Genomic DNA, 24,308 nt, shown 5'->3' on the forward strand with positions numbered 1-24,308 from the left:
CCAGCGAGAGGGGAGGGCTGTTTTTGATGAGAGCGTGTGTGTGTAAGAGAAATCTGTCACATTCAAACACTGTTCTGTCTCGTGTGCCACAGGGAGATGGAGGGATGAGCGCAGAAGAGAGAAGATAGACAGATACGACGGAAGAGGACAAGTATGTGAGGAAGGTAGGGCTGTCATGTCATTTGTTTACATGCACAAGTGATGTCTTCATGCAAAAGTCAGGAGTTTGGAGGGTGCGTGTTTAACCTTACATTCACTTCCTCTGCTGCTGCCTCTGAAGTGGACAAATGGATGTAGGCTGCAGATTCACTGAAGAGGTATCAATTATGTAATATGTGTGCACCATTTTCAGCCAGGCTCGCAGGCTGTTGTGTTGTGAGTATTTGTGTGGCCGTTGTGTGGGGCACCTTCTTGACCATACCAGTGATTTATGACCATTCATAGATATAAATCGACTCTCTGTTTAGATGTCCTCTGAGGTTCTCACATGTCTAATTTATACTGACCATTAAGCAATGGGAATGAAATGCATGTAGTAGTACAGAAATACCAAAGTGGACAGAGGTTTGTTTGCTGTCCTTAAGTGGCTCTTACAGTGGTGTATATACAGAAAGCTTGCATACTAATAACTAGACAATAATTGTAAAATAGTCACGCAAATACAAAAGCCATAAATAAATCTGAGAGACAAAAATGTCTTTGAAAGATATTTCGTCAATATTTAGGTATTATTCCATACAATAGAAATGTCAGCAACCTTCCACTTCTGAGAAGCAGACAGGAACAGTGTTCACATCACGTACTGTACTACCATAAATAGAAAAGGTTGCTGGTTTTTGCAATGCCTGCATGAAAAAACAGCATTACCCATGTCGTGATGGTAGTAAATTTCTTTAGAACAGTAGGAACATATACCATGTTTAGTTTATATAGCTGATTGGTTTAATCTTGGATTGGTGGGTTACAAAAGTTTTTGTCACTGCTGCAGTGGCTATATATTGAGTAGCCTTTTGGAACCGGAGGACACTCTCACAGGTGTTTGTCATTTGTATCATTTGAATGCTTTTGTGAGCAGGGATGCATGTAATGTATAAATCAGCATTATATAAGAGTAGAAATAACTACAAATAGCTACAAAAATATCACATGTCATGAATGATATCCTCTTTATTTTGAGACGCAAACTCACTGCAGTGGTATAATGGTGAAATTCTACTTGAGATTGTCAGTGGAGAAGCCCTTGGTATATTGTACTGAATCGTAAAAATATAGTTGTGATAATTATAATTTTTAAAATTGTATTTCTTGTTTGTGAGGGAAATATCAATACTATTAACTGCACTGCAACATGGTCCTTTTTTCTTTTTTTTTAATGTGATCTCCTACTCCAGCTTCTTTGGCCTGCAGTAGGGTGACACATTGGGCAACAGCCAGTTCTTTTCAGGGGGTTACATTTAACGTACAACAGTGATTGAGAAGCAGAAACTATGCATAAGTATATAAATCTACGTTATAAATCTGAGTACAAGACCCACCAGCAGTAAACCAATACAGCACACATTTCCACTTATGAAAGTGGAAGAAAAAGAAAAACTTTCCAAATGTCAATAACTTGGTGAGAGACCTTCAGAAATGCTGCTGTGTATGTGTATGTAGAATCATAACACAGACAGGGAAATGAATGAGTTGCCACAAACTAAAGGTTCCTAGGAAACCAAGCACTGCGGATGTGGCCTCTCTCACTCAACTGTCAGACTGTTTTCATTTCACTTTTTTTTACTGCCAATATGTATGCATTCTGTAAAGGAAGTTGTGGCTAATATCTAAAGGGAATGGGGGAGAGACTCTTTAACATAATACACAATCTGAAAGATGGCTCCTTAACTTTCTAAGTGTGTTTCGCCTTATTGAGCTTAATCCTTTCATTTTGAGGCTTGAGTACTAAAATTAAATAAGTGAGTCAGTGATCTATTCACCCTACTCACCGGAAGATTGCCAGTTCGAACCTTGCTAGTGTGTTTTTTTCACACTTCATCAACCTCCAGTATACTTTATGAGACACAGAATTCCCGTCACCTATAAATCAGTGTTGAGCTATACATTTTGATCAATTGTGTTGAATAAAAATGCAGATAATTAATTAAATTGGTGTAAAAAAAAAAAAAAATAAATAAATAAATAAATAAATATATATATATATATATATATATATATATATATATATATATATATATATATATATATATATATATATATATATATATATATATATATATATATATATATATATATATATATATATATATATATATATATATATATATATATATATATATATATATATATATATATATATATATATATATATATATATATATATATATAAATTTGCTTGGATTAGGTAAAAACAAAAAAGTAGGAGTAGCTGTTTTGTCAGTTTTTAAAGGTCCTCTATTACAAAAAATGGATTTGTGTGATGTGATTCATGTTAGAATGCTGATACCTCATCAAAAGCATATCTGGAGTTGTGTTTTGTTTCATTCACACATGTTCGAGTAATCCTTCATTATTATTAGTCTGTCTACATCTCCAAATCTCAAAATGCTTTGTTTCACCTTGTGATATCATGAAGTGGTAGTTTTCAATTTTATAGCTATCTTTTACCTTTAGTTCAGTAGAGATAGGCAGTTCCAGCCAGTGCTGAAATCATGATTCTAGTGAAGGTGTATGGAGTTTAAAAACACAGTAGAGCACTTTCTGTACTACCATATGACAAGGTGGAATAGGGTGTTTTCTGTTTTCTGTTTGAGAGAAGAACTCAGCCTAAATATGCAAGATTTGTGTGTTAAAAATGTGTAATGAAACCTCCTGTTTTTGATGAGGAAACAACATTATAACATAGATCAGAAAATAGAGTAAATATAGGCCCTTTAAGTAGTGCTAAGACATTTCTAGTGAGATTTTGTGGATTATTCTCTCCATCAGATATAATTTCCCGTGCTGCTGCAGTCACAAAAAGGATGTGTGAGATTCCTAACGAGTGTAGCTTGGGGGAAACTTTTCTCTGAATTAGGATTTGACTCGTTTGCATGGCTAATCTCTCATCGGCCTAAATCTCATCACAGCTCTACTTGTTGCAGAAAGCTTCGCACGGTTATCTTAATGAAATGATCGAATGGTTTGCTTGTGTCAGCCTATTAGATTAACATACCCAGTTATAAGTCATTTCCCTCAAAAAAGACAAAAATGGTTGACAGCAGCTGTTGGCTCGCATTAATTCCAGCGGGTTTTAATCACCTGCAGAGGATGCTACTATAAGCCCTAAGCTGACAGAACCTCTGCTGTCTGCCTCTGATTTAATAGGCTAATTCCATTATATTTCATGTCAGGGCTACACCACTTCTCCACACCACTCTCCACACATACAGATGAACGCTCTCCGCTGCTTTCTGGACTTGTGTTACATATTTAAGTGCCCTCTGCTGCAGCATCACTCACACAGATTTCTAGTTTGCTCTGGTCAGGTTGTTTACAAGAAAGTCTTACTTTTTAGTGACTTGATTGATTAATAAGATAGTAATGTCCCTGTGCAGTATCTATACCAAGCCTGTAAAGAACTTTCTTACTTTCCTTCTTACACAACTGATTCAAATAAATACTGGTATTATTATTATTTCACTAAGTCCATGAGAAAATGCAATAGCTAACAAAATCTATGAAAATAAGTACACAAAACCCGAGTGCATGTTTATCTGACAGAATCAAACTGCATTTACAGTTTTGTCATAAGTTCAATAAAAACACAGACATACAAATTCTAGGGCTGTAGGCCTTTAATCGTTTAGTCAATTAATTGGCTGATGGTGTCTTAGTCGACCAAAATTTGTATCATTTTATTTATATTAAGAATTTGTATGAAACATTAGTAAAAAGGAGAAGTTGGCAAATGAGTGTGTTAGCTAAAGATTAGGCCTTGTTTGGTATTTATATGTAAACAGGTAAATTAAACTCATGATTCACAAGTTTAATCTGTTTTTACATAAATGCATTGTCTCCTAGTACTTTTTCTGTATAAAACTAACGCCCTACACAACAACTTTTTTGCTACAGTGTCTCTCGGTCATTGTAGTGATGGCTCTGTGCCTTCAGTCACTCTGTAAAAACTTCCATTTGATGGCTCATGACTTAGAAAGGAGCATCTTCTATGAAAGCCTCGCAGCTGCACATCAGGGCTGACACAAGACTATGAGCTCAGGCAAAGCAGTTGAATCAAATGCACCAAATGTCAAATGTTCCTTAAAGTTTGGAGGAAGTGAGCTCAGTCTGAAGTCATCCATATTTTTCTCATTTGAGTACAGATCTGTAACAGTTCTGCAGTGTCCTCCTGAGATGTTGTTCGGTGCCTAGAAAACAGCTGCGGTCCTGACAGATTATGGGCGTACACTTAGGGACAAAACATGAAGTTGTCAACAGTAAGGGGTCAGGCTGCAGCTAACAGTGTTTGAAAGTGGCTTTGAGTGGTGTGAGGAAATTCCCATGTAGCCAACACAGACAATGTACAGCTTGTATTCTGTAATAAGTCCTATTCCCCATAGACTTTCAAAACACAGTAGTTGATTTGTTTGCTGTACTGGATAGTATGCAGCACAAATGTATCATGACATTTGACTTGCTTATTGGACTAGTTCATAATAATTTCCATGTTATAGTGATTTGTATTTAGGGTGCATTTAGTGCTAACTTTGACCTCATATAATTAAACTGTGTGGTACAGGAGGAGCATCTTTTGTGAAACTCTGCCTAGTACATGCAAGTACTTATACTGTAGAGCATGTCAACACTATGGGTTATCTTTGTACTTATAGGCTAGAAACTATGGCCAGAATGGTGGTATTTTTGAAGGAAAGGCAGATAATTATCTCAAGGCGTTGATTAGTTGAATTAATTGTACACATCAGATTTAGATTTTCTAAGTAGAAAGAAGCACTTAATTTTGCCACTTTCTTATTAATGAATAGCCTGGTTTGAACCTGGCATAGTTTGACACCCTCACATTTCAAATATATACACCTTATATTTAAATCACTGCCTAAATTATTGTTATTTTGTCATTTACTATATTATGTAACTTCTTGTATTTGGGTGTATGGGGATTCCGTGTAGATTTCCTCATTTGATTCAGCTCCTTTGTGACCTTGAGTGTGTGTGATCCCTCCTGTCCTCCCTGGCTGTTCCCTCTCTCCCCCTCCCTCTCTCCTTCTCTCTCGCTCTCTCTAACTGAACTCTTTCTGTGAATTCCTCCCCCCCTGAGCAGCTCCTCAGATCATTTACATGGGCTTTGTTCTGTGCAGATTAAGGTCATTGGCTGATGAGGGCCTCTGGAGCCTCCAAGGTCTCAGGGCCCTGTAGAAGTGACTTAAATCTTCTTTTCTATATTTCTTCATTTGCTCTATGCTGGGTTGGGAGAAAATGAAACTGCTTTAATCTGGGAGCTATTTTACTGCCTTTGTAGTTGTGTTATTTAAGGGAGCGGGTTATAATGATGATTATGCATGCACTGAAATGCTATTATTCAATTATCTTTCAGTTCTGAGCCTTGAGAAGAAGTTGTTTTAGGTCAAATGTACTATGACTGCTGGGAAACCACCTCCAAATTTGTTCTAAATGTATATACGTTCCACTGACCTTTTTTTGGCAACTGCTGGTGATTTCATGGAAAGTTGTACATGCATTTTTCTCCCCTTTTGTGCATTTTTGTGCATCAGTGGCTCAGTGGTTAGAGCTGTGGTCCTCCAATCCAGAGGTTGCTCAGACCTAGTTCTGTTTTTGTGTCCTCAGGCAAGACACTTCACTTATCTTCTCTAGTTTCAAAGTGGTGTGATTGGTGGTAGATGGAGCGGCTTTGGCACAGATGATAACAACCAGTCTTCTGTCAGTCTGCCCCAGGGCAGCTGTTGCTAAAATAGTAGTTACCACCACCGAGTGTGGAGAGAATGATTAAATAGTGTTGCGCTTTGAGAGGCTTCGACAATCCTGTAAAGCATATTACAAGTGCATGGCATTATTATTATTATTATTATTATTATTATTATTATTATTATTATTATTATTATTATTATTATTATTATTATTATTATTATTATTATTATTATTATTATTATCCATCCATATTCTTCCGCTTATCCAGGGCCGGGTCGCGGGGGCAGCAGTCTAAGCAGGGACTCCCAGACTTCCCCACCCCAGACACGTCCTCCAGCTCCAGTGGGACCCCAAGGCATTCCCAGGCCAGCCGAGAGACATAGTCCCTCCAGTGTGTCCTGGGTCTTCCCCCGGGGGCCTCCTCCCGGTGGGACATTATTATTATTATTATTATTATTATTATTATTATTATTATTATTATTATTATTATTATTATTATTATTATTATTATTATTATTATTATTATTATTATTATTATTATTATTATAACAGGCCTTTCTGTGTGGAGTTTTTCATGTTTCTCCCCGTGTCTGGATGGGTTTCCTCCGGGTACTCCGGTTTCCCCCATCAACCAAAACATGAACGCCCTTCGAGACAACTGTTGTTGTGATTTTGGGCGTTACAAAAATAAATGAATTGAATTATTATTATTATTATTATTATTATTATTATTATTATTATTATTATTATTATTATTATTATTATTATTATTATTATTATTATTATTATTATTATTATTATTATTATTATTCATTTCAACCTTTAAGGAATACAATCACAGTTATCTGAAACTGTTGAGAAAGTCATCACTTTTGGAGTACGTGTTTTTCTCAAATGTAAAAAGAAGAAACCAGTTATATCTGTGGTATAATAGAACAACAAAGATAGTACCATCAAAGTATTGTTTAGACCTCCAAATAAATATCAGATATATCATATCAAATATCAAATTATCTATTATATAGTATATAATAATAAGAAAAGATAGTTCATAGTGTTGAATTCACTCTGTTAAACAAAGTGTGTTTCTTTTGGAACTACAGGTATATAGCCACCAACCAGATAATGCGATTGCTCCAGTCAGCTTTCCTTGACAACAACAAACAAACAAACAAAATGCCATGTTGTTGTTGTTTTTTTTCTTGATGATCCTTCCATTTCAAAACTAGAACAAATTTAGCACACCATAAGAATTTGACATTATATTTTGTGTAAAAAAAAAAGGTTGAGTTTTTCAAAATTTCAGATTGTTGAGAATATACTGAAGCAATACTCTTTGTGGTCTGTCAACTGAACTCTCTGGTTTCTTCAAAGTGGATGGGAAAATGATTTAAGCAGCAAACTGGCACTTGTTGCTCTGTGTTGGTTGAGATATTGTCACCGGATGTGGGCAGTTGCTTCTGTCTGTGTTTGCATTCAAGGTTGAAACTCAATAGCAAGATAAACTGTGGCTTAAATTGGAGGACTGCTTTCATTCAGGTAAAAGTATTGAACTGTCAGAACTAAAAATTCACTCTTTAAAATGTACCCTCATGAAGTACCTGAATTACAATGAGATGAGATCACAAATATTATAAATAAAGACAAATAAATAAGTTAGCAAAATGGGCAAGACAATGACATCACTGTCTGTGTGAAGAAACTCTTTTCTGCACAATGCACAGCTACCGAGAGCTCCACTCGTAACAGACAAATGCATCCAGTTGATATTTGATCTATATATTAAATTTATGTTGCAAAAGGCTAGGAAATGATGGTCACATATGTTGCAAATCTCTTTTGTTTCTTTTTTTCGACTGGTTACCTTTAAGTCAGCTCTTAGGGCTCTGCAGTTAATCAGATTTTCAATTTGATTTATTAATGTATTTAATTACTAAATACAATTATTGAACTTCTGTTCAGTATTATTTGTGCAAATGTTCTGCCCATTAAAACTTAGAGCTGAGCTATTTTTCTAATCTAGATTGGAAAACACAATGTGAAAAGAACATTATAAATGAAATATGTCATGTCTCTACATTTCTACAGGTTAATGCTGACAATATAGAAGTAGTGGTTTAAGCTAATGGTGTCAATTATAAACCAAATAATCATGATTGTGATTAGTGCCATAATCAAGCAGCCCTACTCCTAACTGGTATTAAGGGAAAGGTTACGCATACTAGTTCTGCTAGCAGTAATTTTAGCCAGCTGTTACCAGAAAGTGACCTAAATATATTTTCACAAATATGGCATCTGTAATTGTAGTAACAGTGTTATGGTGGGCAATGAGCATCCATTCCATTGCAAATAAATGCAAGTAGCATTTTATAAGACCTCACCACGTCTTGTATTGATATGTAATGGTCCGACCTCGAGCCTCTGTGTGCCCTTTGTTACTGCAGTTTTCCCCCCACCCCCCCTCTGTCCTCTCTGACCCCTCCCCCTTCAAGCACCCACCACCGTGGTTCCTATCCGCTGTCCGCTGCACACTGTCCTTCATGTCCAATCTCCTCTGGTGTCAGTGTCTCCTCTTGACTGGCCTGACCTCATTTGTCTTAGGGCTCCCTCGCTCTCTTATTCTCTCATATCACTCTACATAAATCTCACTGTCCTTTGGCCCCACTGTCCTCTCCAGGGTCCTCATGTAGTTTAGAGCAGGGATGAGCTTTACCGTAGTCAATTACAGGTGCATTAAAATGTAGTGCAAGCACATTGACTGTTGACCCAGGTCTATGCTGTGAATTATGTAAGAAAGGGAAAGTTTTGTGGTTCTTACTCACCTCATTGCAAAATAACAAAAATAGATTAACTTAACATTGATACATAAATGATTGTAATTTTGAATATACTGCCCTTTTGTGACATTGGGCATTAGAAACGTTATCTCTGATCTAAACTCTGGCCAGTATCTTTATTTATTTATTTTTATTTAATTTAATGTATTTATTCATTTTGTTGTTGTTTCTTTGTTTTTCTTTTCCTTTCATTGTCAGTAATTAATTGTTACTAACTAACAATTATTGCATTGTATAGAACTCCCCATGAAGGTTTTTTTTACTTTGTGGACATCACTAATTGCCTTACTCTGCATCTCAGCCATAGTCACATTGCATTGCAGCAAGACACAAGAAAAGGCAAGCATAAAATGGATGAATACGATTTTCAGTAATCAATAAGTAGAGTCGAAATTTGAGCCAGAAGAAAGTATGCAGTATTGATATCGAAATTGCCTTGTCTTATCTCTCCTTCTGCTCAGGTCACTTCACCTATGGATCTGCCTGCAGGACCTCATGGACACAGCATATGCACTGACATCTCATCACAGACCTACATGACACTGTAGAGGTTGCAGGGTCACGCGGGAGACGAATCACCCAGGTCAAAGGTCACAGACTTACACTCTCCCAGGTTGAGAGAGGGAACCGGCGAGGACAGTGACAAGCCAAGGTCTCGGGGTCAACCATGATGACATCACACGGCAAGCTGAGGAGGGAGAAGGGCAGTCTGGCCGAGTATGAGTCGCAGATGAAAGGTGGGTGCCTGGACCACTGGGTGGCTAGGTTTATTCTATTTGTGTTGTATGTATATTTGTGGATGTGTGTGTTAATACATGCATGGATGCACATGGATGGGCACAGTTTCCGCACTCAACCAACCATAGAGTCACAGAGCTTTTCAGCTCCTATGCATACAAATGCATATAATGTGTATGTTTCTGCGATTGTCTACCGATGTTTTGGATGTATCACAAACTGTATCATTAAATGAGAACTCTGTGACAAAAATCAAAAAATCAGACCTTGTAAGAAATAGCCATGTATGTAAGTCACTATATGACCCTTTGAGATGACTTCTCCTTTGGTTTGAAAATCCAGTACCCCAGTACCCCAGCTGTGTGTGTGTGTGTGTGTGTGTGTGTGTGTGTGTGTGTGTATATATATATATATATATATATATATAAAAACTCTTACTCATCATATGCATTGGAACCTCACCTTATTCTGAAATTGTTTTTTTGGGCAAGACAAGACAACATGCTTGCTATATATGCAAAAATATGAAGCTGGAAAAAGGTAGTTTCCTCCTTTAATGTGAGCAGATTGTTCCTTATTTAGAAGTGCATGTACAAAAAATTACAACCAACACTGTATCAGAAATAAAATGCTTATTATTATATTCTTGTCTAAAATGATATTGTATACTGTAATTATGTAAATAGTTGGAGTGGTAGTTTGAAAGTATTTTAAAGAGGTTCAACCCTTCATTAGAGGCTCATTTTTACAAAATGAGATATCTTTTCAATGGGAGACACACACGAAACAGCAAGTCAATGAACTTTTTGTTGCTTCCACAGTAATACTATGCGTGTTTTCACCCCATGTTCTGATAAATTATGAGATCAAAGTGTAATAATTAAGCATGCACTAATAACATTTGGCCATGGCAGCAGTGTGCGGGTCATGTGCTGCTCTGCTGTGTCTAGCTCAGTGTACTGTACTACAAGAATGTATTTATAGCAGAAGTAGTGATGTTGTCTCCTCACATCCACTCACCCCCGAGCTGTGTACGCACCAACTCACACAAAAGAGAAAAGAAGCTGCAAACACAAAGATCAAAAATTCAGAATTGTTTAAGCTTTAACTAAAGGGTTGCCAGTTCCAAACTCACTCTTATAAAATATAGGATGACAAAGGGAGAATTGTAATTGAGACACATCAGTGATCGTAACAATGATGATAAAATGATGATGAAATATTAAAATATACTCTAAAATACAATCTAAGTAACATAAAAGCTTAAATGCTACGAACACTAGTAACATAAAAGCTAAAATGTTATGAAAACTACTGTAGAAAGCAAGTGTCATTGGGCATGTACAATATAGGTAGATCACTAATCTTATCATTAAACTTGTGGTGATTCACATCGTAATGCAGTATTGCAGATTACTGCAGATTGATAACACTGACATACAGATTTAGGAGAGCAATACAGATATTTACCTCAGAAGATATTGTTAAAACTACATTTGTCTATTGAATTTGGAATACTTTTTTTAAATTTTTTTTATCACTACCACTTAGCAATTTCCTTTAGCCCTTACCATGTTTGTGCTAGAGCTAGCCTGTCACAGCGTCAGCACAGATGTTTTCATGTGTACACAGAGGTTATGTCAGGAATCTGGATATAAATAGTTCTATAGACCTATATCTCATAATCCTCTGTAGCACATTACTTCTGGACTGCCCTCATGTCGTCTGCTCCACTGTACTAATGTGACCGTGTGCATGGGACTGTAAGGAACACATGAGACCGGCTTGTTTCTCATGGTCATGTTTAACTGCAGCAGGTTTACCAATCTGACAGTTTAGCTCAGGACATCAGGCACAGCCATAGAAAAGAAGATTTTACCTAGCAATTGCTATGCAACGAATAAGGCTGTTGTTATGTCACAGTTGTTGTGGCTAGAGTAAAGGCGAAGTATTTATTTCCATCTTATATTAAGTGAGTATGGACCTATTTAAGTTGAATTTCCAGGTTTTAAATCAACTGACAAATAGATGTGGATGCAACTATTTCTGAAACTCATTGCTAAAAGCTATCATAAAATAAAAGACAGCCCCATTCTAAAAGATTTTTAAATGGATAGTGACAAAATATATATTTGCAATATTACCCATCCCTTTGATGTATTTTTTCCATTCATGCATTAGACCTGCGGGCTCAACTGGGAGAGCAGATGAAGATCCTGGACTCCCAGGTGGAGGTGAAACAGCAGCAGCTCTCAGACCTCTCAGAGTTCCTCCGTCGCCGTGGAGACATCGAGTCGGAATACGCCCGCGCTCTGGACAAACTCACCGAGAGGTTCACCCACAAGACCAAGAAGTGAGTGCCAGCCATCCACATCACAGGAACATGGAGAAAAGCCACTCTTTGCCACTTTATTTGACTTTTGACTCTCTAATCTTGAGTTCTGATTCTGGTTCATTAATCAACAAACTCCAATTGTTTGTCTTGCCAATGAAAGGAGACTGTGAGTGTGTGATTGTACAGTTTCGTCAGCAGACTTTAAAAGGTGTCCAAAGTTGGACTTAAAATGACTTCAGTTGGTAGCTGGTGAGTAGTTGGGTCTTAAAGCTACCATCTGTAATTAAACTGGCTAACCCGGCCATGCTGCATTCTCACATTGCTGCAGTTTGATAGTGTGCAAGCTTTGACAAAGGAGGACAAAAAAATCATATAAACCAATGGATGGTAGCTTTAAGGTCCAATACTTGTATGGATGATAAGCTCTGCTTTGTTCGTCAGCTGGAGTAAGGTGGGTGGTTGGCACTGCTACAAACCGGTTAGTAATTTTATACATCAGGATAAGTTATGTAGTCAGATTGAAATAAATAAATAAATAAATAAATAAATATATATGATGCTGCTGCTATATATATATATATATATATATATATATATATATATATATATATATATATATATATATATATATATATATATATATATATATATATATATATATATATATATATATATATATATATATATATATATATATATATATATATATATATATATATATATATATATATATATATATATATCCAGCGAAAGGCCAGGAGTTTTTTCACAGCTGTTAAACCTGCCAGTAATATCTTTTTATGAGAAAAAGACCAGTTTAGTATGTTTGAAAATTTGCTAATTAAAAAGAGAAGTGGGGAAAAACTAAAATCTTTGTTTTTGTGAGAATACTATTTTAAGGTGTATGCATTTTTATTTAGGGAAACATTCATATTGCAGTTAGTATTTCTTTTCTAATTGTTAACATTTTGATAGCTACCTTCTTGGTGTTCCATGGTCAATAATTTGAGCAGCATCATCAGACAACTGTTTGTGCAGGAAGGAGCAGTGGGGCCAGTCTGTGTGCCAGGTTTGGACCGTCCTCCTTACACAGACACGGTTGATGAGCCGGGAGCATGCCTCTCTGGGGGACACCTGCTGTAACACTCTGACCCAGAGGCTAACACACAGCACTGAGGACACACACCGCCTGCACAAGAGGGTAAAGACTCAACTCCACTCAAGTTCTGTGTGGTATGGGAGCTTCACAGTCTGCTGCACAAGTTAAGCCTAAATATCTTGTTTCAAGGGAGACCTGCCACAATAATTAGTATATACTAAAGAACAATATATTTTCAGGCACAATATTTATCGTGTGTTCCTTATTTTTAAGTAGTATTAGGGCTGTGTGATAGGGTTCCTTTGTCAGTGGTATGGAATAGGTTTAATAATAAAATTTATTGTGATTTTTTTTCTGTAGCAACATATTGCACTTTAAAATTTGGGAAAAAATACTGTAACTTTTTATTTTTATATAAAAGTGAGTAGGTGAGTTTTCCCATTTGTGTGGTTGCCATTACCTGGGAAGACAAAAAAATCTGTCTGAATACACTGTGGAACTGTGATTCATCAGTGAAAAGTCATCTTTAAACATTATTGTCAGCTGGTTTTCATGATTCCTGATTTTTTTGAACAGGAAGTGGATAGACCTGGTTTTATTAAACCTCGCTCAAACTGCATCTGGTCCAGTGTTGGAGCGATTTTGTTAAGGTGTGACACTCACACAGAGCGGTGATGCTCAGCTGTGCTGTTGTGGTCACTGCCTTTGTGGCATGCACGAGACCACATGTTCACACGATAACTATTTACTTATTCAAGGGCTCTAACCTCTGTCAAAAATAGACTCCAAATGGTATAAATCTGGAGAGCTCTTCCTCTGACACTACTGGACTGCATGGTGTGTGGTCTGAACTCCTCTCATTACTTTTAATTATACTGAATACTTGCACCGGTGATGAGAGGTGTGTGAGAGTGTGAGCTCAACGGTTTAAGTTGTTTTAGATTAATACTGTGGTTTACAATTAACAAAATGCTAAATTGTGATATACATTTTTTACAGTTTAATACCAAGTACCCATAAAAATGCATGCATTTGTTGTATCTTGATTTTACCTGTTTGATTGTACCAAATCTCCAAATATCTTTGAATAGCAAATCTAATCCAGTGTTTCAAATTAGTTCTGTTCAAATCAAACCCACTACTTCAAATGTCCTCTGCTTAATACACTACTATATCTGTCTTGTACCACTCTGGCATCTGTGGTGTCTTCATTTTAAAGGGAAATGAAGTACCTGGACTCGGTTGCTGAGATTAACGGGTGTCAGACACAGTTTGTACTTTGTCATGGAGGAAAAGTGAGCAGAATCTTAATTAGAGGTGTACAACCTAAATCTTTAATGCGCTTTTAGCTTCACTATCCTTCAGTACAATATTTCAACTTGTGAAAGTCCATAATGTAGAAAATATGTTTATGCAATTTGTTTCTCTTGAAGTAACATATTTTATACTGCATAGAGTAGTGACCTTTTCCTTAGTGTTGAAATGGAGTTTTGAATTTTAGATATACTGTGAGTAGGTTGGTGTGATATAAATGGTTCTGATATTGTAGTAATTTTTGCTTTAACTTTTACATTGTGAGATATTATGCTAATGGCTAATGCCCTCTACCTTTGTGCATTCCAGAGTAAAGAAGTGGGGACCCAGATGCAAGATGAGCTGCTAAAGGTCACCACTGAGCTTCAGACTGTGAGTCATTTGAACTCACAATGAAAACAGCATTAAATAATTCTGTCACTAAGACACACACTTTGTACTCCTCTGCAGGCCTTAAAGACATACAACCAGTACCACACAGACTGTCTGATTGCTGAGGGGAAGCTCAAAGAGGCAGAGCGATTGGAGGAGAGGCAGACTGGCAAGTCAGCTGAGCTCGGCATCGGCCAATCAGGAAGCCAGAGGCGGAGCTCCGTCAAGAAGATGGAGAGATTAATGGAGAAGGTGACAGAGCTAATGGCCCTGAATGCGGCAGAGGAAGTGTTCAACTATCTGCACTCAAGAGTCAACCACTTCCTGTGTCTGTGCACACACCTGAAAGAGTATTGCAAAAGTGCCTGCAGTATGCTATGTATTGTGTAGACTGTATTAAAAACAGGCCATGCATTGTTTGGCCTGGTTAATATAACTCTGACTGATTATGGACTAATGAAAATGAAAAGCAAAAAGTAGTAGTATAATTGTAATTTTAAAAAAAATACATATTTGTTAAAAACAATATGTGTATAAGTTAAACGTAGTAATGGGAACAATATACAGATTTGCATATAAACAAGTGGCATATGACCATGAATACTATATTATAGACAATACATATACAGTGCAAGAGATGATATAAGAAAATGCAGTGTGAGAGATGACTAAAGCTGCATAGGCTTTATGGAAGGTCATCTATTATAAGTTGTACAGCTGCATAGAGTATGTCTATTTTGCATAATGTATTGCAATTTAGCGCTAGATTCTAATCATAATTTCTGGTTAAATATTTCAACAACCATGCCACCCTGGACTCTTACATAATGTTGTTTTATGTGCACTTGACAGAGACATGGCCGAGTGCAGGAGACCCAGCTCAAGTGCACTAAAGCTCGCAATGACTACCTGCTGAATCTGGCAGCAGCCAACGCAGCCATGAACAAGTACTACCTGCAGGACGTCAGCACGCTCATTGATGTAAGGAGCTACCTCAGATCCAGGATACTAAACATACATTTCATTCTGGTGTCCTAACTGGAAACGTAGCTATCCATCTTATTTGGATATTGATACTTTAGCTTTAAAGGTCCTGGACTTAACTTTTTTCCTCTAAAAGCTGTTATTTGCGAATAAAGAGACCAAATGAATAAAGAGACTAATTGAATAAAAAACATTTTGTTGGATAAGAATCATAAAAACAACTACAAATAACTACACTTTTGGCCATTCAGGCATTTTGTTGATTGAGAACCATAAGGCATTAACTGTGATGATTCAATAGTGAGAAAGCGGTAAGGGCACAGGGCTAACTGTTCAAACTGAGCCAACATTTTCCAAAATCAGGTACAGAACCTTTAAGTATCAACATTCATCAACATCCAGATTTGTTTTTTGTCCTTGTTATTTCCTGAATTAGTGCTGTGACCTGGGTTTCCACCAGTCTGTGGAAAGGGTGATGAAGTGCTACCTGACCAATAGATGGCGCATTCTTAAGACAGAGGAGTCTGGTCTAAAGCAGCTGGAGACGGCTGTGACCTCCCTGGATCAGAGTGGAGACAGAGATGCACTTCTGCAGCAGCACGACACTGCCTTCTGCTTGCCGTTTAGATTCAACTATCACCCGCATGAAGGAGATCAGGTAACAATAATATTTGAAGACTTAACTTACAGCTGGGTTTTGGCCAAAGCCTCATAAATTATTGTATTGTTGTATTGTTTTTGTTTGTTCCAGGTGTGCGAGGTCAGTGCGGAGAGCCAGGTCAGGTACGAGCTTGAGACCCGCTTCCAACAGCTCCAGTCTCGACTCGCTGCTGTTACCCTGGAAACAGAAGAGGTCAGTATCATGTGATTATGAATCTTTCAAAGTTTCAGTGTGGCACTCTCACTGACTCAGTGTTGATGTTATCTAACACTGTCTAGAATTGGGCTTTTATCTGGGCCTGTTTTTTTTTTTGTTTTTTTTTTCAGATCAGTAAAACCCTCAAAGCTACACTTACTGCTTTGCTGGATAATATGGGTGACAGTGACAGCAATCCTGCCCCTGATGTGCCAAGCAACCAATCCCATGAGCCGCCTGGTGGAAGCACTGCCCCCAAACTTGCTCTCGCCAAGCGCAGAGCCAATCAGCAGGAGACAGAGACCTTCTATTTTACAGTACAATCATTCCCTAAATTTGATGCAAATTTCAAGTAAATGCATGTAAGTTTATGATTACATCTGTCCATTTTTCATCTCTAGAAAGTTAAGGAGTTCCTCACCAGCAGCTCCCTGTCCTCCAAACTTCAAGCCAAACATGATCTTCTACAAGATGCCATACAAAAAGGTACATTGGATCAAGTAGTATTTGAATTAATTTAATAGCTCAATTTAAATAACCTTAAGTATTTAATTACCATGATTCACTAGCTGCATGTAGTTATTTTACATTTCCAGTTTCCTTTTGATATCTCATTTTAAGGCCTACTTTTGTCCTAAATCTAATTAAAAATGTCTTGCCGTTTTATATCTCAATAAACTATAGAGGTCAATAGAGGCAATAGAGGTCACTATTGGCCCTTCATGTCTATTTTTGTTGTTGTAATTTTATGATGAAAGTTACAAAATACATAATGGTTAACCTTTATCATTTTATCTAACTGAAAAGTGGGGAAACTCTTTGAAACCTTTCCTACCATGTTTAGGGCAACAACCAATGCTTTAGTAAAACAAAATATAGGGCATTTGTTGCTACTGCTTTCTCCCCTTTAGCTATCGTCTCTTTTGGCAGCATACACAAGCATATGTTGAAAAACAGTCTTCCTGCCAACTAACCCAGATCTCTCTGCAGCACACACTTTGAAATGCATTCAATCACACTTTTCTAAATTCTAAGCTCTTAAACGCCACTCAATTACAGAGGTTGAAAATGCACATGTAGGATTCATATTCTAGTACTTGTGTATTTACTTTCTGTTTTGTTTTATTTTTCATAGCTGAAGCCGTCAATAGTGACCCTTCCAGGTAATGACTTTTGTATTAGAATTGATCTGACACATGGAGAGAGGAGAGCAGAGGACGGTCCCATACATGTGCTTGGCATACACGATAATCCACTATCTGAGTCTCACCCACATGTATGTACTATATTGTATATTTCCCAGAAGTCAATGTGCTCGGTCAGTGCGCGTGCGGAAGTCCAGGCCTGTCTCTCAGTTCTGCCACTCACTCTTCAGCACAGACATTCTCTCCTACATACAGGTAACACTGAACTAACAGGGTCTCTTTAATACGTCTGCTCTGCTTCTGCTAATGATGTAGCCGGGACCACTAAAAACAAGGACTAAATTCACACTAAACAATATCTGAAATTGTCCTTTTTTGCCATTTGTGATAGAAAAGATTGCTGTAAATGCACAATCCTGTTAGCAAACACTGGAACTCTGATATTATTAATTTATATATTCATTTATAGTTGTTTACATTTCAATTTATGAACACTTTTAGCATGTGAATTGTATTATATGGCTTAATGTGGTTAAAACTACAACACATATGCATGATAACATATGGATCATTGTTGTGAGTTGTGCACAAATCTAGTCTCTGAGCTAAGTACTTTGTCATTGCTACTGGTATGATGCCTTGTTCTTAATCTTTTATATGAAGAGATTAAGCAATGATGAGTTCAAGTTGTGACCTAAAAGTGATCCAGCGACTACATCACTAGCTCTACTGCTGTTCACCTCCCTCTAGACCTCACAGAGAACACTTCTGTCAAAGGGGGGCAGTAGAATAGACCTGGGATTCTCAAATTGTCCATGCTCTGGGGTATTTGGCATTTCTCTGTTTGCTGGTGCTTACTGCGGCTTCTTCCCTTCCTCAGTCCCTTTCATGTGCCCTCTCTGAAGGGATTACTGCTCTGGCCTCCGCTCTCTCCTCTCTCCTTGTGTCCCCCCTTTTGCTGCTGAATCTCTATACCCTTATTTTTTACGCTCCCCTCTCTTCTTATCTGTCCCTGCCACTCTGTTTTTGGCTTGGTGCAGGAGGAGGAGGAGAATGTCCCGGACTCAGGTATCACACCCAGCTGTCCCCTTTTCCTCTGCATGCAGCAAAATATGTTTTATCCTCATTGCTTTTGGGCCTGGTCTACATAGATATTTGTATGTCCATATGTAAAATGTAAGATCAGTATGTGAGTAGCATGTCCAAAGTGTGTTCAAAAAGCAGAGTTATCCCATTGATATTTCTACACAGTTTCAGAGATATGAATGTGACAAGAACTGCAAGAAATTGTACCATAATTGCTTGGGCACACTGCATGATGTCATCAAGTGGTAATCTAGGAAGTCCTGAATGTCCATACACCACCACCATAGTCATTTTGATTTGATCAGTACTTAAATAACCAACTACTTCACTCCTCAGTACAGTGCCAGTGGATTCCTTGCACCCTTTGCATGTTATATCCATGCATATTACTTACTTTTTACTTAATGAACTTTTTACTTCGTAGATGACTATCTTACCCATGTGTGTATTGGTTCTGTTTAGAATATCATTTGCAGTTCACCCACAGACTGCTTTTGTTAAATGGCATTTGCGATTGAGCGCCCACTCTGGGGTATCTGAGTAGACGTGGCCCTTAAGCCTTTTTGAGTCAGCATCACTTTTGTGTAGCTATTCATGAACTGTTGTGTGCTCATATCTTTCTGAGCTCTCATTCTAATCTGTGTGTCCTCTCCATGTGCAGAGCTCTGGGCAGCAGATCCCTGTGGTGGTTGAAAGCTGCATTCGTTTCATAAACCTTCACGGTGAGTCAGTGCTGTGGAGTTGTAGACAGTTGGTAAGCTTTTGTGGGGCACTTACAGTGGCTTTGCTCTTCGCTCAGGTCTGCATCATGAGGGGATATTCCGAGTCCCTGGCTCTCAGAGGGAAGTCAACCTTATTAGAGATGCTTTCGAGAGAGGTATAGTCACTCTAAACACCATAATGAGGGTTAGAGGGTTGTGTTAGAAATTCCAATGTGTGTAAAGAGTATGAACCACCACTTTAACTTGGTGGAGGGGTTTGAGCACCTTAATGATCCTGGGAGCTATGTTATTGGGGGCTTCATGCTCTTGGTAGTGTCACCTATAGCAAACAGTTCCTGGGTGACTTGTCAGACTAAGAGCGGTTCAAAAGCCTCTTGTGATAAGTAAAAAATCAACGACAGTTACGTCACCCGGACTGGCATCACTGAGACCTAGCCTGGTGTGGGTACTTGACCTCGAGCGTCTGGTGGCCAGGCCTTCCCCCATGGGGTGGCTGGGCACAGCCCAAAGGAGCAATATGGGGCCATCTTCCCAGGAGGATCTGTAAGGGGCCGGTGCAGAGGGATCTGAATCACTCGAAGATGGGGGCCGTGACAACCAGATCTCCGGATATGGAAACTGGCTCTGGGGACATGGAACGTCCCCGCTCAACTTTGCTGACGTTGCGTGGGTAGAGGCAGCAGGCTGGTGTGGGCTTTCTTTTTGCCCCACAGCTCAGCTGCAACGAGTTAGAGTTCATCCTGTGTCTTTGGGTCGGGGACAGGTCTCTCACTGCTGTGCTAGCCTATGGGCCGAACATCAGCACAGCCTTCCTGGGGGCTACACAGTGCATTGACGGGGGACTTGTTCTACTGGGGGACTTAAATGCCCACGTTGCCAATGACAGTGACACTTGGAGAGGGGTGATCAGGAAGAAAGACCTCTCTGATCTCAACCCAAGCTGTGTTTCATTATTGGACTTCTGTCCTACTCACAGGGACAGCTTCTTCTAGGTCCTGAGGGAGGTTGGGGATAGTCTGAGTGAACCATGTTCTCCACCTCTATTGTAGATGTGGCCGCTTTGGTAAGCTCTGTACTGCCTGTCCTGGTGGCAATCCCTGAACCCGATGGCAGACCCCAGAAGTAAGGGATAATGTGAAAAAGGAGTCCTATCGAGCCTTGTTGGCTTGTGGGACTCCTGAGGCAGTTGACGGGTACCAGCAGGCCAAGTGTGTCGCAGCTTGTGCGGTCTCAGAGGCAAAAACTTGGGGTCTGGAGGAATTTGGGGAGGCCATGGAGGAGGCGTATCAGTCGGCCTCAAAGAACTTCTGGTAAACCATCGGACATCTCAAGTGGTGGAAGCAGTGCTTCACCAACACTGACTGGGGATGTTGTAGGATGATGGAAAAAATACTTTGAGGATCTCCTCAATCCCACCATCATTTCTTCCAAGGAGGAAGCAAAGACCGAGGACTTGGAGACGGACTCATCCATCACCTTGGCTGAAGTCACTGAGGTGGTTGGCAAGCTCCTCGGTGGCAAGACTCCCCCGGTGCACGAGATCCGCCCTGAGTATTTTAAGTCTCTGAATGTTGTGGGGCTGTCTTGGCTGACACACCTCTGTAACATTGCATGGCGGTTGGGGACAGTACTTCTGGATTTCCAGACTGGGGTGGTGAGCCCTCTGTTTAAAAAGGGGGACTAAAGAAACCAATATGTCATAAGTAAGAAGCATTCAGTTTAGGAACTGACTATTGATTTCTTCATTAATAGTTACTAAGTTCGAATCATTCTTAACTAGCTATTATATAAACTATTCTTTCTTGTTGCTTTATTATGGCTCGTTATGGTGTAGTTATTATAAAGTGTTCCCCAGTTTGTTTATGGTACACACAGTGCACAGTACACTTGTACATGTATTCTTGCAGTTTGTCTTTGTCATGGCTTCTTTGTGAAAAGTAACAGACCTGTCTCTGTTTCAGGCATCACTCTTTTCAGTGAATACACGGGGAACATTAAAGTTTAATTGTGACAGCTATTTTTTCCCTTTGGCTCACTGTTTGCATGTCTTTTCAGAGGTTAAGTGCGTGAGAGTCAGGCTTTTAGAACTCAGTGAGTGAACACAGTGTACAAGGAACAGGCAGATGTAAAAGAGTTTTTTTTTTTTTTTTATCTAATCTAGGTAAAAGAACATTGACACTTACCTGAGAGGACTTTAGGCAGACATTTATAGCTAGTTTAAACATGTCAGAAATGTGTTGAAGCTATCCGCTGCTTTGTAGTTAAATTAAGTAGATTCTAAACACCTATAATAACTAAAACCCTTATTAGGCATTTACAATTTTAAACCTAACCATGCAATATTTATTAACTGGACTGCAACATCTCAAGTATAGATTCACAAAACAGTTTCCAGATCACCAGTTCATCTGTTGCTCCCATTTTTTTAAATATAATATAGACCAAATTGTCATGTGTTCAGAGCAGAAGTAAATTTAGACAGTCCTTGTTTATAAAATGTTTTTGAATCAATAAAGACATGTGATCAGTTAGCTATATGCTGTGTTTCAGGAGAGGACCCTCTGTCGGACAGTGAGTGTGACCTTGACTCAGTGGCCGGGGTATTGAAGCTGTATTTCAGAGGCCTGGAGCCTCCTCTGTTTCCTTATGACTCCTACAACCAGCTGCTCGATTGCGTCCGTAAGTCTACCTCTCCTTATATGTGAATACAGAGCAAATAAAATGCTATGTCTTTAAAAGACCCACGCTGATCATTTACGCTTCAAAATGACAGATTTAAAACAAAATTTGTTTAGTTGCCCAGCTCTAGGTCAAAGTTATATGACTATTGATGTCACTATTGTATCTTGGTTACCCATTCTATTTGCTCTGTGTCCATACTTAATGCACAAGTATAACTGCATATTTAATACAATGGGTCACTGCCTTTAAGAGTTTAAATACAATATCATTTTAACTACCCAGTAGTACGTAATAGTGCAGGTAGTGCAGGTATGGGGCACATGTATCACATTTCTCTGATGAAAGTCAGTTTGTTGTTTTAAAAAGCATTTATTCATTAATTTTACTTTCAGTCAATATATACTATAGCATTAATTCCACTACAGTTGTTTTATAATAAATAAACCATTCACACTAATAAGTTCTCCATCACCTCATGTGAAACTTGTTTATGGATATTGTTCCAAGCTATGGCTGCTGTTGATGCAAGACTGTGAAACTGGCTCTGGTTCTTCTGTCACGCTCTGATGATCGTTGTGTTTTCTGTTTTTCAAAATCCACTGCATTTGCATAAGAAACACATTGTAACCTGACAGCCCCTTTTAATTTAACTGTACTGAAGTACTATAATTCTTTATGTTTGGTGTAAGTTTTTTCACCAGTGAAGAACATTTCCAAATTCATGTTTCAAATAAATGTGTTTGCCTGTTCTTGTTTTTGTTCCAGAAATTGAGTCGGTGACTGAAAAAGCTGCTCAGATTAAAGCCATTGTCTCCTCATTTCCTCGACCACTGCTCATCGTGATGCGCTACCTTTTTGCTTTTCTGAATCAGTAAGTCAACACTTTTTTTCCAACAAAAACAAAGTGGTAAGACACTAATATATTGTAAAAGGTAGTGAGAGGCACAATTAGTAGTCTTACAGTAGGCTATAGTATAATAATATATCTGTGATATTAGCAGCATGTTGATGTGTTGTTCTGAAAAATTCCACCTGCCTAATATATTAAGATTAACAGTCATATTAAAACAGACTGTGTCATGCATTTTTTCAGTGTGTCCCAGTACAGTGATGAGAACATGATGCAGCCCTATAATCTGGCTGTGTGCTTCGGGCCCAGTCTGCTCCGAGGGGTGGACTCCGATGATGCAGTCGCTCAGCAGCCACAGGTCAATGAGCTGGTCAAGACCATGATTCTCCAGCACGATGTCATCTTCCCCAGCCAATCAGAGGTGCCCGGGCCAGTCTACGAAAAGCACATGACGCTGGAGCAGGAATACTGGTGAGAGAGTGCATTTTGAGATATACAATTGAAATCATACTTGCTATGGAAATCACTGTGGTAAAGCTTTATTTTTGTTTACATAAATGTGGAATAAATAAATAAATAAATAAAATCTTGTTCAACTAGTAACAATTTTTTCTCTATTAGTGAACCAATAACTGAAGAAGGAGATGGGGAGACAGAACATCTGCCTAGTGAAGAAGGTGAAGAAAAAAAGCACTGTATTTGCATATATGTTTTGGTGTTCTGGAAATTCTAAGCTTTCAAATGAGACAGGGTCTGTGGTTACATGCACATGCAAATGATTATTTTTTGGAGATTTTTGGAGTTATAAAACTATTAAAATGTCATAAATGTCAAAATCATCTGATATCTCTCTGTCATGATCCTTCTGATTACTTACATTCATTGTGGTTTACATGGCATTTAAATAATGTTTAAAGTCCAGAAATCGGATAGAAATCTGATTTTGCTGACTATGTAAACACACCCAGTGTCTTCATGCAGGTTAAGGTACGGGCTATCCAGGTTCAGTTGTTGTGGTTGTTGTTTTAAACCAGTAAGAGTGCAGTCTACATTAATAACAGTAGTGCTGTGGTGTAGATTGAGTTAGATGAATAGATTCTGTTGATAACATGTACTGTCATTGGTTATTTATGTCTTTTTAACCATAATGTATACATGCTGTGTTCAGAACTGGAGGCTGTGGCCATGTTTGACTATGTGGCCAGATCACCAGCAGAACTGTCCTTCAAGCAGGGAGAGCTTTTGATACTCCACAGCAAAGCCTCCTGTGATTGGTGGAGAGGAGAAGTGGGTGGAGTCAAGGGACTCATCCCGCACAAATACATCAGCCTGTTGGATGGGTAATAATAATTTACATTATATTCAATCG

General features: G+C 38.4%; 1 protein-coding gene across 3 annotated transcripts in view; it reads left to right on the top strand.

Annotated features, from left to right (window-relative positions):
• arhgap4b (Rho GTPase activating protein 4b) overlaps window positions 1-24,308 on the top strand; it is a 28,577-nt gene continuing 4,269 nt past the window's right edge. For 2 of the 3 annotated variants that reach the window (XR_008648731.1, XM_033969566.2), the window contains exons 1-20: window positions 1-164; window positions 9,218-9,493; window positions 11,676-11,847; window positions 12,868-13,030; window positions 14,552-14,614; window positions 14,693-14,866; window positions 15,467-15,595; window positions 16,035-16,256; window positions 16,350-16,451; window positions 16,586-16,771; window positions 16,856-16,940; window positions 17,590-17,617; window positions 17,758-17,854; window positions 19,347-19,407; window positions 19,485-19,562; window positions 21,958-22,086; window positions 22,855-22,960; window positions 23,183-23,410; window positions 23,561-23,616; window positions 24,108-24,279. Coding sequence is in view for 2 of the 3 variants with exons in the window: in XM_033969566.2 (XP_033825457.1) it covers window positions 9,424-9,493; window positions 11,676-11,847; window positions 12,868-13,030; window positions 14,552-14,614; window positions 14,693-14,866; window positions 15,467-15,595; window positions 16,035-16,256; window positions 16,350-16,451; window positions 16,586-16,771; window positions 16,856-16,940; window positions 17,590-17,617; window positions 17,758-17,854; window positions 19,347-19,407; window positions 19,485-19,562; window positions 21,958-22,086; window positions 22,855-22,960; window positions 23,183-23,410; window positions 23,561-23,616; window positions 24,108-24,279 (2,321 nt within the window). In the remaining variant the exon portion in view is untranslated. Of the gene's footprint in view, window positions 165-9,217; window positions 9,494-11,675; window positions 11,848-12,867; window positions 13,031-14,551; window positions 14,615-14,692; window positions 14,867-15,466; window positions 15,596-16,034; window positions 16,257-16,349; window positions 16,452-16,585; window positions 16,772-16,855; window positions 16,941-17,589; window positions 17,618-17,757; window positions 17,855-19,346; window positions 19,408-19,484; window positions 19,563-21,957; window positions 22,087-22,854; window positions 22,961-23,182; window positions 23,411-23,560; window positions 23,617-24,107; window positions 24,280-24,308 lie in introns of those variants that run through there. The other variant, XM_055222940.1, reaches the window with a different exon arrangement.

Source organism: Periophthalmus magnuspinnatus, chromosome 7 (assembly GCF_009829125.3).
Source record: "Periophthalmus magnuspinnatus isolate fPerMag1 chromosome 7, fPerMag1.2.pri, whole genome shotgun sequence".
In the NCBI taxonomy this organism is placed as follows: domain Eukaryota; kingdom Metazoa; phylum Chordata; class Actinopteri; order Gobiiformes; family Gobiidae; genus Periophthalmus; species Periophthalmus magnuspinnatus.